The sequence below is a fragment of the Drosophila kikkawai genome, chromosome 3L (genome assembly GCF_030179895.1).
Source record: "Drosophila kikkawai strain 14028-0561.14 chromosome 3L, DkikHiC1v2, whole genome shotgun sequence".
Lineage (NCBI taxonomy): Eukaryota > Metazoa > Arthropoda > Insecta > Diptera > Drosophilidae > Drosophila > Drosophila kikkawai.
In genome coordinates this window covers 4022933-4040528 of record NC_091730.1, presented here as the reverse complement: position 1 = coordinate 4040528, position 17596 = coordinate 4022933, and the positions used below count along the sequence as shown (strand labels likewise).

Genomic DNA, 17596 nt, shown 5'->3' with positions numbered 1-17596 from the left:
GGTTTGAGTATCAGGTTTCGATAATTTTAAGTGTGTTGTTGGGATAATTCCATCCCCAGCCATATGGTATTTTGATTTGTCCGAAGTCTGGTCACTCTGGCGGATTAAAGTACAAGAAGCGGTCGCTGTGCGTTTCGCTCTTGAAATTAATTAAATAAATCCCTGCCCTAGCAGGCGTGCGACTGTGTGCGTTCGCGAATAAAGTAAATAAAAGTTGCCGAGCCAGCATTAATGCGAAACGAGCTCCAATTGAGCCAAATAATTGAAGTGCATTTCGGGTTAAAGAATTGCGTTGTTGTGCGTCGCTGACATTGTCGATGTTGTTGTTCTTGTCAGCGTTGGGTTGGGTTACACGTTAAATAATTTAATTGTGTCTCTACGTAAAACGAGTATTATTTACAGACGTTCGCACAGTATTTGCAAAATAATCACAACCTGCGGGATTGGTGTGCCAAAATCGAGTGAGTCGCGAAACGAGAGAAAAACGAGTTTTTGATATGTGTTGAGAAAGCCAAACAAACAAACAATACAAAAATATATTGCTACATATAGCTTATATCTGCGCGGTGCTGTAAGCATTTAAAAATATAAATTGCCACGAAAATATATGGCCACAAAGATTTGGAAACGTGTAAATTGAGTGGAATGCAGGAATTGAGCCACTTTTGAGTGCATTCTTCGGCTTTTTGTTTTGAGTGAGAACCGTAACCAGTTTGCTGGTGAGTTTTGGCCTTAAATGCTGGTAGTGCTGTAAGTAAATGTAGTTCACGGTGCTTTTGTGTTTAAAAATAAGTTTATTTCTTAAATTATGTGCCTGCATCCAAAGGAAAGTTCCAGTTAGCTTAGTGGCCCTCTCTCCTCTCCCCTTTTGTTTATGGCTCGTTTGCATCTCTGTGTGCGTGTCAATTAGCGTTGTTTTTATTGTGCTCCCCTTTCACACACACCGAGAACAGTTAAACCTGTTCTGGTTTCTCTTTCGCACACTTTTATGGCCTTTCTTTGGCTTTTGGTTTCGCGCAATCTTCTTCTTTGTATCTTTATTGGCATTGCTTTTTCCTCTTGAGCAATCGTTGCAAATTGACGAAATTCTCTTTCAATCGCCTCACCTCTCCCCGCTCCCCCTGAGCCCGCATCGCCAGCATTTATTCCAGTTTCCTAACTCGGAAGCTTCCAGCTGCTGCATGGAAACAGCAACAAAAACAATAATGAAAAGAATCTCATGGAACATCAAATCATCAAACAGTGCCTGCATATATGTATGTATACACAAGCACTACTAAATACGGGACTAACTAACGCACACAGCTATAGCAGCTGCTTTCCTGATGAAATCCAGAATGAAATACAGTCTTACTCCCTTACAAAGAATAATTCCAACGCTAAATCTGAGAAGCTTTTAAAATATGTCTTTTAAAATATCAATCCTTCGATCATCAAATTGGTATTCAGTTATTTTCAACTTCCCTATATTCAAAATCAGGTAATATTTCAGCTACCTAGCGGTGAGTCTTGGATTTTACCAATCTGTAAGCAAACTCTGTGGGGAAATCAAGGAAATCTCTTCAAAAATACGTTTCTGTTTTAAATATGTTAAGGAGGGGTTTTTCCAAAGATTTTCATACATATCTTCAATAAAAAAGATTTGAGCTCCTTATTTGGTTTATAAACTTTTTCCAAGTTCAATAATAGTTCAAGTTATTCAAGTACAACTGTATTAATTCATTTGCTACACAAACATTCATATTTCTTGCTTCCTTTAGAGACTTGCGAGTCCCCCGGGTAGATTCTGAGATTTCGCAGTCTACATTATTTTGCGTTTTCCACAGTATTCCTCACTATAGTCTCTAAGTGAGAAATCGGCGACCACTACGTCTGAGTATAATGATTAAATACACTTTGTGTATAATAAAAATAAATGTGTATGTGAGTTTGCTTATGTCTGCTGATTGTGGTATCATTCTTTGGCTCTCCTCCAATTTCTTTACTGTTAAAAAGGGGAATCCCACTGAAAGTGTCTTTGACATCTGTTGGAGGCACAAATTAGAAACATGTGTTGTAGTTAACTTGTATAATATAGCTTATTTTATTCTATAAACCACTTTAAATCGCGTCACGTTAAGCTTGATAATTCCAACATTGACAATGGGACTTTTGATCATTATTATCGTACGTGATCCAATGAACAACGGCTGACGATGCCGGCTTAGGACTCGAGCTCAAAAGTGCAATGCACAGCGTTGAAATCCAGACGACGCATGGCTAGATATTAAACGCTGAATCGGCATTAAGAGGTGCGCTTCTCATTCTGGTCTCTGTACATGTGTACGGATTCCTTTTATGGAGCCTCACTTTGTTGTCACCATAATTACTCAGCTTTATTGATAATTCTGGGAGGAGTTGAGGTCGAGGGAGTGGCTGCCAAAGAGGAGTATGATGTGAAGACCTTGTGTGAGAGTGCAGCAGTTTCCTAGACTAAATTTCCATTACGTGACAGGCGGTGGCAAAGAAAAATCCATCAGCCAGTTTTTTACTCTTCTCCGTTGTCTGCTGTCAGTTTCTCATTATGATGTCCAGCCCATCACTCTGAATTTTCTATATTTTTCTACGGGGTTGCATTATCCAACGTTGCAGTCCCCTTGCTTTCCCCGTATTGTTGCAAGTGCAGTTTCAGTGGCTGTGATTATGCAAACATTCTTGGCTGTCTGCCTGTCTGACTTATAAGGTGTGGGCTGGGGGTTCCATTGCCCCAACAATCGTACATACTTATATTCTTGTTCTCTCAGCTTTCAGTTGAAAATACAGACTGTTTTCTCTGAATTTCTCTAGGAAGCTTCTCTGGCTTTATCCAAATTCGGGTTAGAAATCGGAGCTTCACCTGCTAATTGGCCAACACTCAAACGTATATGTGTAGGTGTTGAATACACCTGTGAAATGAATACATAAACGCTTAAACAGCTGAAATTACTGTCTCTGCGGGTGACGTGTCTCCCAATTTATTCGCATATAATATATTTACTTATTTGTCACAGGTTTGCACGTTTGCCCACTTGGATACAAAATGGAAGTTTAACTGCCATCATAATAATCATTTTAATAAATCTAAAAGTTTTGTGTACCCTTTATGCATCCATTAAGCTGTTCAACGACAGATTTAATTGACTTGGCATAATCTAAGGCATTGGACCCAAGTCAAAGTCAAAGCCAAAGCCGTAAACCCCTTGAAAACTGTGGAACCAGAGAATTCCTTAAATTATACGAGACGAAATTACTTCGGTTATAATAGCCTCGTCTCACGTTCCGCGGTCAGAACATTTGCTTTTCATACCAATCACATTTGTTTTGAATACTTTATTTATTGTTTTTGCATTTGTTTATTTCAAATGTATTTTATCAGCACGCCCTGGCGTTAAATTGCCAACTGGATGTGAAACATTTGCGTTTCGGTTATTAGAGATCTCTTGTTTATTCGCTATTTGATTTCGCTATCCAAAGTCTGGCTCAAGTGGAGGGGTTCCTCTTACATATGTATAAGAAAATATATACAGTACTGTCGCTCCACCAGAGTCTTTGTTTAGTTTTAATCAAGTGCGCAGTATAGGGAAATAAATATGTATGTATATATCTTGGTACTGCCTTTTTCCCGCAAGATATACAGCAGGGCGCCAGATCTTATATTTGTTCTTTACAATATTTCTGGGTATATGAAGCTTGATATCAAGTATTATGGTACACTTCTACATATATTTTTCTATATCTAAAACAAAGTAGCCCTTAAAGACATAATTCCCAACTGGTTCTAACATTACCTACTTTTTTAAAATCTTAGCAAAGGAAATTCCCAGATCTAGGAGTCCTATAATTGAATTTTATATAACAGAAAGTATTTCCAATGGGTATCTATTACAGAGATTATCATCTATAAATTGTGCTTCTATTTTATATTGCCCAACAGAGCTTTCTTTGTTGTCTAAAAGTGTATTCCATCCACTTGAGAGTAATTTACTGAATTTTCCTTCACCAGAACTCAAGTGTATTTCATGCGGGGTCTTCGTGGGATTAGTCATAAAAATATAGTACAAGCACTTAAAAGGCACAAGCACACGTAGACAGACGGTCAGCGGAAATAGAGTGCAATTTGTATGCCGAATGTCCAGGTGTTAACAGCTTATAGCAATCATATATATATATATAATATATTTTATATATTTTCTTGTCCCATCAAGAACTGTTGTTTCTTTCAAGTCGCTGCCCACCGCGATAAGAAAGAGATATTTTCTGGTAAACAAACATATAGTGAGGAGTGCCACAATCACCGTTCTGTTGGGAAAGGGCATACGCATACACCAAGCCTCCGATTACAGGGGTTTATAACGTTTATCCCAAACCAACCTTATCCAAACATTTGTGAATGAAATCCGTATGAATCAGCCGAACCAGATGCTGATCATGAATGGGTGAACGGATTTGATACACGATAGTATTAACGGTGCCGGACACGTTTTCCATTGAACAAATCACGCACACTTCTCCATTATTCGACTCACAGATATAGTCTATAGTCTATGGTCTAGCATCACTTAACGTGACTCATCCACGACATTTCTATTTAGCTCATTAAAACAGCAATAAGCAATGTAAACAAATAAGTAAATTGCGAACACAAACTGGTTTTCTCGTGGAAAATGCACATAATGTGAGCGCTTTTCGCATTTAAATACAATTTATGCGGAAGGCAAAATAAAAGTTGCACATATGCCCCTTAAGTGGCAAAATGAAAATAAATGGCGATGAGTTAATATAATGTGTGAATTAAGGTCTCCAGAGTTCAAAGCATTTGGTTTGTTTAGTTGGGAATATTATTCATAGAGAAGTGTATATATTTTAGAAATTTATATATGAAATTCTAAAGTTATCAATCCAAAATTACTTTTAGAAATTCAAATCAGGGAGTAAAAAAAGTCTATTATAAGTTTCCCCCCTATACAGTTGCATTCTTTCTTTTTGAAAATCAAATCAAATCTGTTTGTTTCGCACACTTTTCGTTGTCTATTGTAGATTTAATTTATTTTTGGTATTATTCTATTAGTCCAATGGCCCTGACCAGATTACGCATATTCCGTACGACCGAATCGTTCGTTTACAGGCTGAGTTTAAAGAATTACTCACCTACAAATGAACAAATATCAGTGAACTCAAACGGGTCAAGCCTGTTGAAGGGTGATAGTACATAAAGTGTTCTTATCGCTGCTGTTCTTATCGTAATCTTTGGCTCAGTCGAGAGGTTGTAGTTAGTTATCGCTGAGTTTATATTTTTCCAGCTCATTTACGAAGCTGTTTCACAGTCTCTTAAAAGTTGATAGTATTCTCATTTATTTTAAGGGATATCTACATGTTATCCCAGCATGAAATACAAATAGTAAAAGTATCTTTAGATAAATACGATCAGTCAATGTTTATTGATTGATTGTAAATTATTAAGTCCCTAATGCCTGGCTTGGCTATATAAATATTTACTGCTTTAATGTTCAAATTTTTAAATGGTTTTTCCCCACAAGGCTTTCCTTTTGATTACTTTTTCTGACCTCTCGCTCATCACGCGATTTCTGGCTAATGGCAACCTTGACAATGACCACATTTGTTCTGCCATTTTAGAGCTGGAGCAAAAGTGGGTGGAGTTGGAGGAGGAGCACATGCCATACTGCTATTGAGTGAATCAGATTTCACGCTGGATAAGCCATTAAAAGTAAACCAGTAATTAGCTTTGCCATATAAATACGGATTGTGGATCACGACAATTCCAGCTCTAATTGTGGGTATTTTCCAACTGAACAGAGACATTGCTGGGCCATGCTTCACGTCAGTTCCTAATGACCAATGGCAAAAGGAACAGCTTTCCTTTGTGTATGACATGGTTACAGCTTAGTGGAGCTAATATTTGCTATTAAAGGGGGATGGATCTTCATTTCCGGAAAGGCCTCTGTTATGAAATCAATCAAGCTCACATTTCTCTATTGAATGATTATGCCATCTTCATTCCTAATGGGTCATAGGTAACTGTAGCCACTGAACTAGCAATACTTGGCCCAGTTCCCACATAGACTTGACCCCAATTATATGCAAATTCTCAATATCGCATTACTTTGAGACTTTGATTGAAATAAGAGCCACTTCAGAAGTGGTCTTTGAAGCATTTGCATTATACCCTAGGGCACTGAATCGAAACTGAAGTTGGTTCCCTTGGGAAAACCCTCCTGGGCTAAATGGCATCCATATGAGGCGGCGGTTAGTGAGTGAATCATGTGATATATACTATAATTGTTGCAAAAATAGGGGCTCTCTGGCTGGCGGGATGCAATTGAAAGTGAAATGAGAACGACGAGGCTGACCAACAAAGGCCCACAATCTTTCGCTGGTGTGATGGTGATGGGGCCCCAGCGGAAATGTTTTTGTTTTTATGCTGCTGCTTATTTATCATGCAGAACAAATTGCAGAAAAAAAATACACAAAAAAATAATAATTGCATTTGCTGACTGATGATGAGCCAGTGGCCAAATGGATTGTAAACAAATCAATAAATTTAAGGCATATTGATCGTGGGCAAAGCAAGATATTTAACAAATTTCAACAGATTCCATTATTCTGTCTTAAAAATAAAGTGTGATTTAAGGTCTTTGTAAATAAATGAAACATTGAAGTCACTTTGAGGATGTATTTAAAAGATCGATTAAACATCGTTTTGAATACCTTAATGTGTCGTTTAGCGTTTATAAAATTCCAAATCATATACGTTTACGCAAATTATATAATAATCTTATCTAAATCCCACTGCTATCTGAACTGGCTTCCATTTGTATCGAATTTAAATTTAGTTTTCTTTTCTGTGAGTTAAAAACTGGAAATTTATTTACTATTTTCCTTTAGCGTTGAAGAGGAGTATTGAACAAGAGTCTTCCTTGGTACATATTACGTCTGCTTAGTATTATAAAGTGTCCCTGCCTTGCCTGTGTGTTTGTGTCGTTGCTGCAACACAAAATATATAGACGATGTTCAGGTTGGTATCTCTCCAGGAAAGCCGTTGCTCGAGTTAGCTTGTGTGATTGGGGTTCATTGTGGATGGTCCTCCGCCTGCTCCTGATCTAGGCCAGACGCAGGCGCATCTGATGCACTCCTTGGGTCAGGCCCGTTTTCAAAGAGAAGGCCAGAGAAAAGGCAAAACCCACCAGACTAACAAGAAATAGCCAAGGCGTGGCCAGCACCACAATGAGGAAGACCACGGTGTCGTTAGCCTTGGCATTGACCATGCGCCAGAGCATTTGGCGCATTGTGCTGCGCAGCTGGGACTTCGTGCGCCAAATTCCAAAGCGACAGCTACGCATAACACCTCCCAAAGGTGCGGCCAGGACCACAACTCCACGCACCAGCATGACAAACAACTGCAGCACGAACAGCATATGCTTGGCAATGGCGCTCTGACTGTAGGCTTCCCAACGACGACGCCGGTGCTCCGGTATAGCTTCCAGCACGCAGTCAAGGATGCGTCGCCAGCGGGATTCGGTTATCAGGTCTGCTCCCTGTTTCTGTATGCATAGATCGCTTTCGGAATCGGTCTCCTTGGCGGCTATCTCTTCGTTTGACCGAAGCGACTCTATAAAATTCTGTGACTCCAGACTCTGGTTCGGCTTGGACATGCTCCCTGTCTTGGGTGTATCCTTTAGAAAGGTTATATCACCCTCGTAGGGAGCAAAGGCTGTGGGGACAAAGGGCGCCTTTCCGGTCCGCCCGTGTCCCATCACACCGCCGCTGCTGAGGAGGCGCTGGGCCATGATGGGCAGCGGCGGCAAGGAATCCAAACCATTGCCGTCCTCGGCCAACTGGCGCTGGCGACTAATGGAACGCATCATTGGCTTAATACTCGGCTGGCCCATGAAGGGCATTCCATTGAGGCCATCGGTAGCATGGCTAAATCCTTGACCTGTGCCCTCGCCAAACTGTGATGCGTTAAAGTTAAACGGAGAAGCTCCGAATCCTCCTGGGCCCGCGGTGAAGGGCGAACGCTGTCTATGCATCCTTGGACTTGGTTCTTTTCGATCCGGGATACCGATAACTTTTCGAGCTGCTTTCGATTTCTGGACGTGTTTGGAAATAATCAACGTTCAGACTGGAAATGATTCGGAACTGACGACTCGAGAGAGTAGAAGACAGTAGATCAGCTCCCACTTGGATCGATTTCGGAAGTTGTATTCTTTTTTAATACTTGAAAAATATGATTTTGAAATAGATATAAAAGAATATATCAAAAAATTATATTTTGAGCGTTAAATATATAATAATATCTTCTTTTTAAAAATGATAATTTTTGGAAAACATTTTTAAAGTAAAATATACTTTAAAAAACTTGTTTTTATATATTTATTATTATTATTATTATTATTATTATTATTATATCGCTCATCTTCTTTTCTGACTAACACAAAGCTCCTCTCCCTTTGTTCTTGCAGTTTTAACTCTGAATTAATCGCAGCTTGAGTCATCCCGGACTAAAGGCTGATGACTGTGACTTGTGACAGTCCAATGTGAGCCGGCCAGAGCAGCTGCATCAGTTAGAGAGTGCACACACACTGCTATCACTGCCATCATGTTTCGGCTGATCCTCCTTGCCTGCCTGGCCCAGCTGGCCCTGGCTCAGGCGGATCTCAAGGATCTGGATGGACCCAATATCTGTAAAAGGCGGGAAACGTAAGTTACAAGTGTTCTTATCTAAAAAATGTAGTACTTACTTAAATGAAAACACTCTTAATTCTAGGTATCCCGTGGAAGTAGTCTATACGGAACTGCAATCATACCAGGAGCGTGGCTCCACTTGGTGCATGACCATTCCACCCCGCTGCTCCACATATCGCATCAAACACCGAGTGGTGAACAAGACGCAGACAATAATGAAGAACCGAGTGGTACGCGATTGTTGTGGTAAGTTTAAAAGGGTCTTCCAGAGAAGTCCGAGTACTGATTAACTGTTTCCCACCTTTTCAGATGGCTACATTGCCAGTGCTGGAGAATGCGTTCCTCATTGCTCGGAGCCATGTCAGCATGGTAGATGCTATGCCCCGGAGAAGTGCAAGTGTGACCATGGCTACGGAGGACCCGCCTGTGATATAAGTTCGTTGACCCCTTAATCTACTTTTTTCTGTATTTTTGTGCCTAAATGTTGTGTGTTTTGTGGGGAATCTGTACAATGAACCGCCTTGGGTGTACGGGGAGTGTTTGGGTTATCCTGCAGTCCGGGAACTTAAGTTAGCTATAAGCTTTGTTTACGTATTAATTGTTTCGGACTGTCTGCGATGACCTAAGCCCAATTGCTCATAGCTTTATCTTATAAAGTGTCCTTGCAGAGCTGCTAAAATTATGGATTAATAATATTTACTTAATATAATCATCCCTGAGCTCTTTTATGAGCATTTTTCTATGAATTTTTGTGTGGATATTAAAATATATATTTTGAGGAACTTAAATTAAATGAAGGAACATAAATTACATTTACGAAACTTTTTTTTTTAATGTCAAGAGAGAGACGTCGCACTATTTTTGCCGCCTCTCTGATGCCAAACTTTTTATTGACATTTTATTTGTAAATATTAAAGGATTAGGAGCTATTATAAAATATCTAGGAATTTTGAAATTAAAACAAAACCCTTAAACAAAATGACAGTACCATAAAAACCCGAGCAAATAGAACAAAAAAATGAAATAAGAATAGAAAAAAAAATATTAAAAAACTCCGCACACATAACCTTTAACCACAAGAACACACCTAACACGCCATGGATGAGGAGGAGGACACTGACTACCTGCCGCCATGGAACACCAACACCTTAGGCGTACCCAACGATCCGGCCTTGATCGCCGTCTATGAGCTGTATAAATCCCCAATACATGCCAACCGCCTTCTGCTCACCGAACGGAAGCGTGTGACCTTCGCCGAGGCCTTGAATGGGCCCAGTAGTGTGCCCACCTTGGCGGATCTGTGCGTCCGGCAGCTGGCAAAGAGGGGCACCGCCCACATGACAGCTGACGTGCTCGAGAATCCGCTGAAGATGCGCATTTACTACGATTCCCTGGACGTGGATACACCCCTGCGCGAGTGCTACTCCGTGCAGGACCAGAGTTTTTGGCGACGCGTCGTCCTCGCCAAGTCTACCGACAAGTGTCTGGCGATGAAGGGATTGAACGGGTACGACTGGCGCGGCAAGGGACTAAGCCTGAAGTATGTGGAGCTGGTAGAAGCCTGTCCGGCGGCTATTTGGCCGGAAAGGGAGATGACCAGGCTAGCGCTGTTGATTCGAGACGACGTGCGCTACATGGACATTCGACACTTGCAGTCCCAGTCTGAGTTTAAATTCCGAAAAGCGGGTCTGGACGATGACAACACGGATCCCATTATTAGTTCTGAGGAGACGCAGGGCATGGACATTTCCAGTGATGAGCCCGACACTCTGGACGAGGCGGAGGGCGAGGAAGAGGAGGAGGACGATAACATAGAGGACGTTGGCATCACATTCACATTCGACAAACCTGTGACCGCCAACAAAGGAGATGATCCACATATAGAGCAAAAACGATTGCGACATGAACGAAATGCCGAACGACAACGGCTGCGGGACATCAAGGAAGCCCAGCGGGAAGCGCGAAAGGCACGCCAGGCTACCAGCTTGGTGAATCAGAAGCCAGAGGAACCGCGTCGCAAACGACGGCGCAAGCAGCGGATCACGGGCGCCTTCGACATCCGAGTGGATCCGGAGCCGGATGATGGGGACGACAAGGTGATGGACAAACGCAACAAGCAGCGTTACCTGGACCACCTCAAGAAGTTCGAGTATCCGGAGGAGGACTGCTCCCATATCGACCTGAGCTTCGTGGGCCACTTTGACAATCTAATCTCGTTGACTCTGGAGTTTCTCGGCCCTGCCGAACTGGGCAGGGACTACCACAAGCGACACTTGCTCTTCTCCGTACGGGACATGGTGCATTTGGCCCGCGGTCTGGTGTACCTGGAGCAGCTGCAGATCTTTCGGCTGCGCAACAGCCATTTGGACCACTTGAAGCTCTATTCGCTGTGCCGGGTGCTGCGATCTTTGCCTGCTCTGGAGGTGGTGGACTTTGGCTACGACCAGATGACCGACGATTGCGGTCCACTTCTGGGCCTTCTTCTGGATCGTCCACGTATGCTGAGCTCCTTGGAATTGGAGTTCAACCGCCTGGACACACGGGCCATGTTGGCCATTGGCGAAGCACTAAATCGACCAAGCCAAGTCAAACTCCAGTACCTGGGACTCGGGCACAACAATCTGGGACCCGAGGCCCTGACCGTTCTGTTGACCCACCTAAAGGGCACCGAGCACGTTCAGGAGCTAGATGTCTCCGGGATCAAGGTGAATGGCAGGTATTTCACTAATGAGATCACCGAATTGATACGCCACCATGAACCACTGCGCCGACTTAAGATGGTGGCCGTGCCACTGTCCGCGAATCTAGGAAGGCAGCTGATCTGCAGCCTCAATGCAAATACCAAGATCACCCACATCGATTGCCGTGGCTGCGATCTGGATTTGGAATTGGAACTAGAGGCCGACATAATTGTCAGGCGAAACATATTTCTGTCCGAGAATAGCTTCGTCTTGGACACCGAGAAGTTCCCGGAGACCCATGATTTGCTAGAGCATGCCAAGACGCTGCATCATCCCATAATGGAGAAGGTGGTAAACGCATCGGAACGGCGGGAAGAGTGTTTCCGCCACTATCCGCGCTGGTCGCAAACCCCTTTACGTATTGAGACTCCATTGGAGGTCCAGGAAGAGGAATCAGACTATAATATTTGGGAGGCTATGGGCGTCATCCAGAATAGATTAACCACGCAGTCCACGCAACAGGACACAGCAGTTAAGCATTCGCTAAGTAGTGTTTCGGTGCCACACATCTACGATCCGAACAGCTTTGATCTGGAAGAGTTTCGACAGCATGTCTACTTGCCGGGCCCGGGCAACAGATACTCGTACTTCCAGAAGCATAGAAACTCTATAAAATAAACGGACCTTTTCTGGAATATTTGCCCGAAAATCTAAAGATTTGTGAACTTGAACCATGAAGAAACGTGTAATACAAAGACACCTGAGAATTATATTAAATATATATATAATATAAGCAAGTTTTAGAGCATTTCTTATTTAATATTTTAAATTATAAAGTGTGCGCTATTAAATATCCCGAATTTCCGGAATTTGGTATTATATTAAATTGAAAATATGAGAAATATATTTTAGTTAAATTATAAAAATTACGTACCTTAAACCCCAATCGTGGCCTCTGCAAGGACATTAAATCCTTGGACTACCAGGGACATGCACGTAGTATCTGCTTAGTTGTGCTCTGTCTATATCTGTGCTTCTCCCTCTATGTTGCGTTGCTTTGTAGCTTGAGTTGGTTTTACCCCCTTTTTAAGTTGCCATCCTAAACCGAAATCTCAACCCCAACACCCCCACCATACACACACCAATCTCTCACGCACACACGCAGTCAGCCTACTCTACCGGCTACATTCTTTAGGTGCAAGCAGGCTTTCCCCCCTCACCAAAGTGTCTAGTTCCGGGAGCCGCACCTGGGATTGTCCTTTTGCTTAGAAATGAAAAATGCAAGTGGCTAAGAAGAGCAAGAGCAAGCAGCAACTAACCCGTAACCCGCTCCCTGTGATCCGTAAAGGCTGCTAACCAAAAATTTGTTGTCACTTTTCCGCCAGATTGCCCACCGGGCTGGTACGGCCGGAACTGCTCGATGCAGTGCGACTGCCTGAACAACGCGGTCTGTGAGCCCTTCACCGGCGAGTGCGAGTGCGCCAAGGGTTATGCCGGCGTCCGCTGTGCCGAGCTCTGTCCAGAGGGTTTCTTTGGTGCCAACTGTTCGGAGAAGTGCCGCTGCGAGAATGGCGGCAAGTGTCACCATGTCTCCGGCGAGTGCCAGTGTGCGCCCGGCTTTACGGGTCCCCTGTAAGTGGGAAGAGGAGCTGCCTCTTGCCTCGGAGACATATCATTTCGCCTTGAGGTTTACGACAAAATGAATCGTAGATTTCTTACTATGCATGCCACATTTTATTAATTTTTTTTACCCCTGCAATCTACGATTCACTTTGTTTGCCCCGTGGCGCTTTGCCAAGTCTCCTTCCCACCCACCGAATCCCTACTAATCCTACGCTCCAAATAGATGCGACATGCGCTGTCCGGACGGCAAGCACGGCGCCCAGTGCCAGCAGGACTGCCCCTGCCAGAACGACGGAAAATGCCAGCCCGAGAGCGGCGCCTGTATGTGCAATCCCGGCTGGACGGGAGAGGTGTGCGCCAACAAGTGTCCCGTGGGCAGTTATGGACCTGGATGCGAGGAGTCCTGTGAATGCTACAAGGGAGCGCCCTGTCACCACATTACCGGCAAGTGCGAGTGTCCTCCTGGTTACCTCGGGGAGCGCTGCTTTGACGAGTGCCCTCTAAACACGTACGGATTCAACTGCAGTCAGACATGCAACTGCCAGAATGATGCCACCTGTGATCGAGCCAATGGAACCTGCATCTGCAGCCCGGGATGGCGGGGCACAAAGTGCGAGGAGCGTATCTGCGAGAAGGACAAATACGGAATGGACTGCAACAGCACCTGCGAGTGTGATATGGAACACACGGAACTGTGCCACCCGGAGACGGGGAAGTGCCACTGCAGCATCGGCTGGAGCAGTGCCCAATGCACCAGACCCTGTACCTTCCTGCGCTACGGCCTCAACTGCGAGCAGACCTGTAATTGTAAGAATGGAGCCAAGTGCTCGCCAATCACTGGAAAATGCCTCTGTGCACCGGGCTGGACGGGAGCCACCTGCGAGGAGTACTGCCCCGTGGGCACCTTTGGCCAGGACTGCGCCTTGCGCTGCGACTGCCAGAACGGAGCCAAGTGCGAGCCGGAGACAGGTCAGTGTCTGTGCACGGCCGGCTGGAAGAACATCAAGTGTGATCGTCCCTGCGATCTCAATCACTTTGGCCAGGACTGCCGAAGCGTTTGTGATTGCCAGAATAATGCCGCCTGCAATGCGCAGAACGGAACCTGCACCTGTGCCGCCGGCTGGATGGGCGAGCGGTGTGACCGGAAGTGCGAGAAGGGAAAATTCGGACACGGATGCAGCCAGAAGTGTCAGTGCGATTTCAACAATAGTCTGGCCTGCGACGCCACCAACGGACGCTGTGTGTGCAAGCAGGACTGGGGAGGTACTACCCATGGGATTTTCTATCTATCTACATTCCATTGACACCGCATAAACTCATGAGAATCCATTGAATTCATTGCAAAACTCTTTGAAATCTTAAAAATTGCTATATTATCCTTCTTTTAATTGATCTCCTTTGAATAATAGTTTAAAATAAACCCCTTTTTCAATAAATTAGTAGATTATCAATGTAAGCCTAGACCAAATCTCCCCAAGAATATCCCAAAAAACCAACCCAACCCAGACCCTAACATAACTCCCTCGCACTCATTACTCGCATTACTTTCTCATTTCGCGCATGCCTAATGTTTCGTTTCTTTACGAGTTTTAATTTGCTTTTCTCTGGTATTGCACCTTTGTGTTTCTGTTTTTTTTTTTGTTGTCCTTGTCTGATGCCCAAACGATGACCAAAACCAACCCAAGGCGTTCATTGCGAGACCAACTGTCCAAGCGGTTACTATGGTGACAATTGTGATAAAGTTTGCAGATGCCTGAACAACTCCTCCTGCGACCCCGACTCTGGCAACTGCATCTGTTCACCCGGCTGGACGGGCGCCGACTGTGCCGAACCCTGTCCAAGTGGATTCTATGGGATGGAGTGCAAGGAGCGTTGTCCAGAGATACTTCATGGTAAGAGAGATCTTAGCTTTGGAACTATCTCTGTACCAACTGATTAATTTCTTCGTTTTACAGGAAACAAGAGCTGCGATCACATAACCGGCGAGATCCTCTGCCGCACTGGCTACTTGGGACTGATCTGCGAGCATCCCTGTCCGGCGGGTCTTTACGGACCCGGCTGTAAGCTCAAGTGCGACTGTGACCATGGCGGCGAGTGCAATCATGTGACCGGGCAGTGCCAGTGCCTGCCGGGCTGGACGGGAGCCAATTGCAAGGAGCCCTGTCCCACGGACACCTACGGCCAGGGATGTGCCCAGCAATGTCGCTGTCTGCATCACAAGGTTTGCCGCAAAAACGATGGCATGTGCATTTGCGAAAAGGGCTGGACGGGCACCCGTTGCGACGAGGTGTGTCCGGAGGGCTTCTACGGCGAGCATTGCATGAATCATTGCGCCTGTCCCTCGGCCAATTTCCAGTGCCATGCGGCCCATGGCTGCGTCTGCCGGAGTGGCTATACGGGCGAGAATTGCGACGATCTCATAGCCTCCCAGCGGGTAGCCGATCAGGGAGAAGATTGTGAGTATTTCAGGGTGCATTTTGGGATATTTTAAAATGCTTATTAATGGTTTTATTTTTTCTTATCCTCAGCAAGCCGAGCCAGCGTGGCTTTGACCTTGGTCCTTATGACCCTCTTTGCCTGCATTATATTTGCTGTTTTCTTCTACTACCGCCGACGTGTGTCCAATCTAAAGACAGAGATTGCCCATGTTCATTACACGCACGAAACGAATGCCACCGGCTGGCCGCCCAGCAATCACAACTTTGATAATCCCGTGTATGGAATGCAGGCGGAGACACGCCTCCTGCCCAACAATTTGCGCAAGATGAATAACTTTGATCAGCGGAGCACCGTGAGCACGGACTACGGCGGCGATGACTCCAATGCCAGTGGAAGGGGTGAGTATTTGGGAGCTCTCCATATTTCAATTATTTTTTATTTATTATTTAATTATATTTATATATGTAATCCCTAGTAGGCAGCTATTCTATCAACTACAATCATGATCTGCTAACCAAGAACCTAAACGCGGACTTGACCAATCCAATTGTTTACAACGAATCGCTCAAGGAAGAGCATGTCTACGATGAGATCAAGCACAAGGAGGGCTACAAGGATCCTGGTAAGTTTGAAGGACTCTTGACGATCCAATCACAACTAACTACTATAACTATATCCTATATTATATGCATCTCATGGCATGAATCAGTGAAAATTTATAGCAAGATTTTGTTTCCCGAGGGTAAGCCAAGTCAAAACAAAAATATCCTGTGTAGTAGCAAGTGCCCTGTTCGTTCTCACTCATGTCCAGTGTTAAGAGGCTTCCTTGCCAGTGTTTTCCCATAAATAACGGCTTCGTTTCTCTACCCCCTCAGATGAGTACGACCATTTGGACTATTCGCGTCCTAGCACCTCGCAGAAGCCGCACTATCATCGCATGAACGATGCCATGCTTAACATCAACCATGACGAGGAGGAGAAGCCCAGCAACCTGAAGAATATGACGGTGCTGCTGACGAAGCCAGAGCCACCCGCAGAGCCGGAGCCGCAGCACGAGAGCTTCGACAATACAAACACCAATCTCGACAATGTGTCGACGGCATCGCCCAGTTCCAGTCCGGAGTTTCGCAAGTAAAGGAAACAGTCACCGGGACAGTCACTTTCTCCCCTGAATAGAACTTAAGTTGCAAACGTCGATATATATTTAACGCAGACTTGTAGCTTAATTTATTTCGTAGCATTTTTAGTTGTGTATGTGAATTCTGTGTAGCATTTGTGTCCCCCAATTTTAAACTTTGTATTTGTACTTGTGTATTTCGCTCAGTTAGGTCGAAAGTGTGTGTTCAGACAATTGTAAATTATTATTTTATGGGTCCCCAAACTAAACTTTTGTAAATGTCTACTTCATTTCAAAATTTTACTAACAAGTTATGCTCATTTGGATATTATCATCTACGCGATTAACACCCTAAGTGAAACCATATTAAATTAAGTAATAGAGCTGGAAATAAAATCGATTTTATAATCGATTAGTAAATTTTTGTTCAAATATTTACAATTATTTTTAATTTTGGAAACGATTTAATCGAAAAAGTTCTATGATGTAAATTCAAATATAATTTTAAATCTTTTCTTTTTCGATTTTAATCGATTTTAATTGATTTTAGAAAATATCGATCTACCAAAAATCGATTTATTTGCAGCTCTATTTAGTACCTACCTATTAGACACACTCTTCCTGTTGAAATTTGTGGAGAGTCTCCGAGAGATGCTCGTCCGGATCGAAGGTTGCAATAATTTTAGGAACGAACCTATGCATATACAAAAATGATATCAATATCGTAAGCATATATATATATATTTTCATAAACCACGTATTTACGTATTTGTGCATAAGCAATAACTTCAAACAGAGAACAAATCAAGTGTACCATAAATTGTTAATTAAATTGCTTATTACCTTTAATATGGAAACGATTGGCCAAAAATTGTATAAAACTCAACCCCGAATTGATGGATTTTAGAAGAAATATTAACGATTAGCTCAAATATTGGAATATCACGATTGTGTCAAGTTTTTTAAACGAGTGTATTTATGTTACTGCTCATAATAAAATTAAATTACAAATATT

General features: G+C 43.5%; 3 protein-coding genes across 7 annotated transcripts; 2 read left to right on the top strand and 1 right to left on the bottom strand.

The window, feature by feature from the left end:
- The first annotated feature begins 96 nt into the window (after positions 1–96).
- Positions 97–17594, top strand: drpr (multiple EGF like domains draper). Of its 5 annotated transcripts, none has more exons than XM_017174211.3 (12): positions 97–719; positions 8499–8736; positions 8804–8967; positions 9031–9156; positions 12788–13034; positions 13249–14288; positions 14711–14917; positions 14981–15481; positions 15554–15862; positions 15943–16086; positions 16174–16206; positions 16340–17594. In XM_017174211.3, exons 2-12 carry the CDS (start codon positions 8636–8638, stop codon positions 16597–16599), a joined length of 3132 nt encoding a protein of 1043 aa, XP_017029700.1. In that variant the 5' UTR covers positions 97–719; positions 8499–8635; the 3' UTR covers positions 16600–17594. The 5 variants fall into 5 exon arrangements, with proteins under 5 accessions (XP_017029700.1, XP_017029698.1, XP_017029699.1 ...); XM_017174209.3 differs by having other exon boundaries at positions 15940–16086; XM_017174210.3 differs by having other exon boundaries at positions 97–750; positions 15940–16086.
- Positions 6872–8189, bottom strand: LOC108079776 (uncharacterized). Its single transcript, XM_017174219.3, has one exon. It carries the CDS (start codon positions 8064–8066, stop codon positions 7137–7139), a length of 930 nt encoding a protein of 309 aa, XP_017029708.1. The 5' UTR covers positions 8067–8189; the 3' UTR covers positions 6872–7136.
- Positions 9638–12196, top strand: LOC108079774 (uncharacterized). The gene has a single exon (XM_017174217.3). The coding sequence runs from the start codon at positions 9819–9821 to the stop codon at positions 12078–12080; it is 2262 nt and encodes a 753-aa protein (XP_017029706.1). The 5' UTR covers positions 9638–9818; the 3' UTR covers positions 12081–12196.
- Positions 17595–17596: the final 2 nt, after the last annotated feature.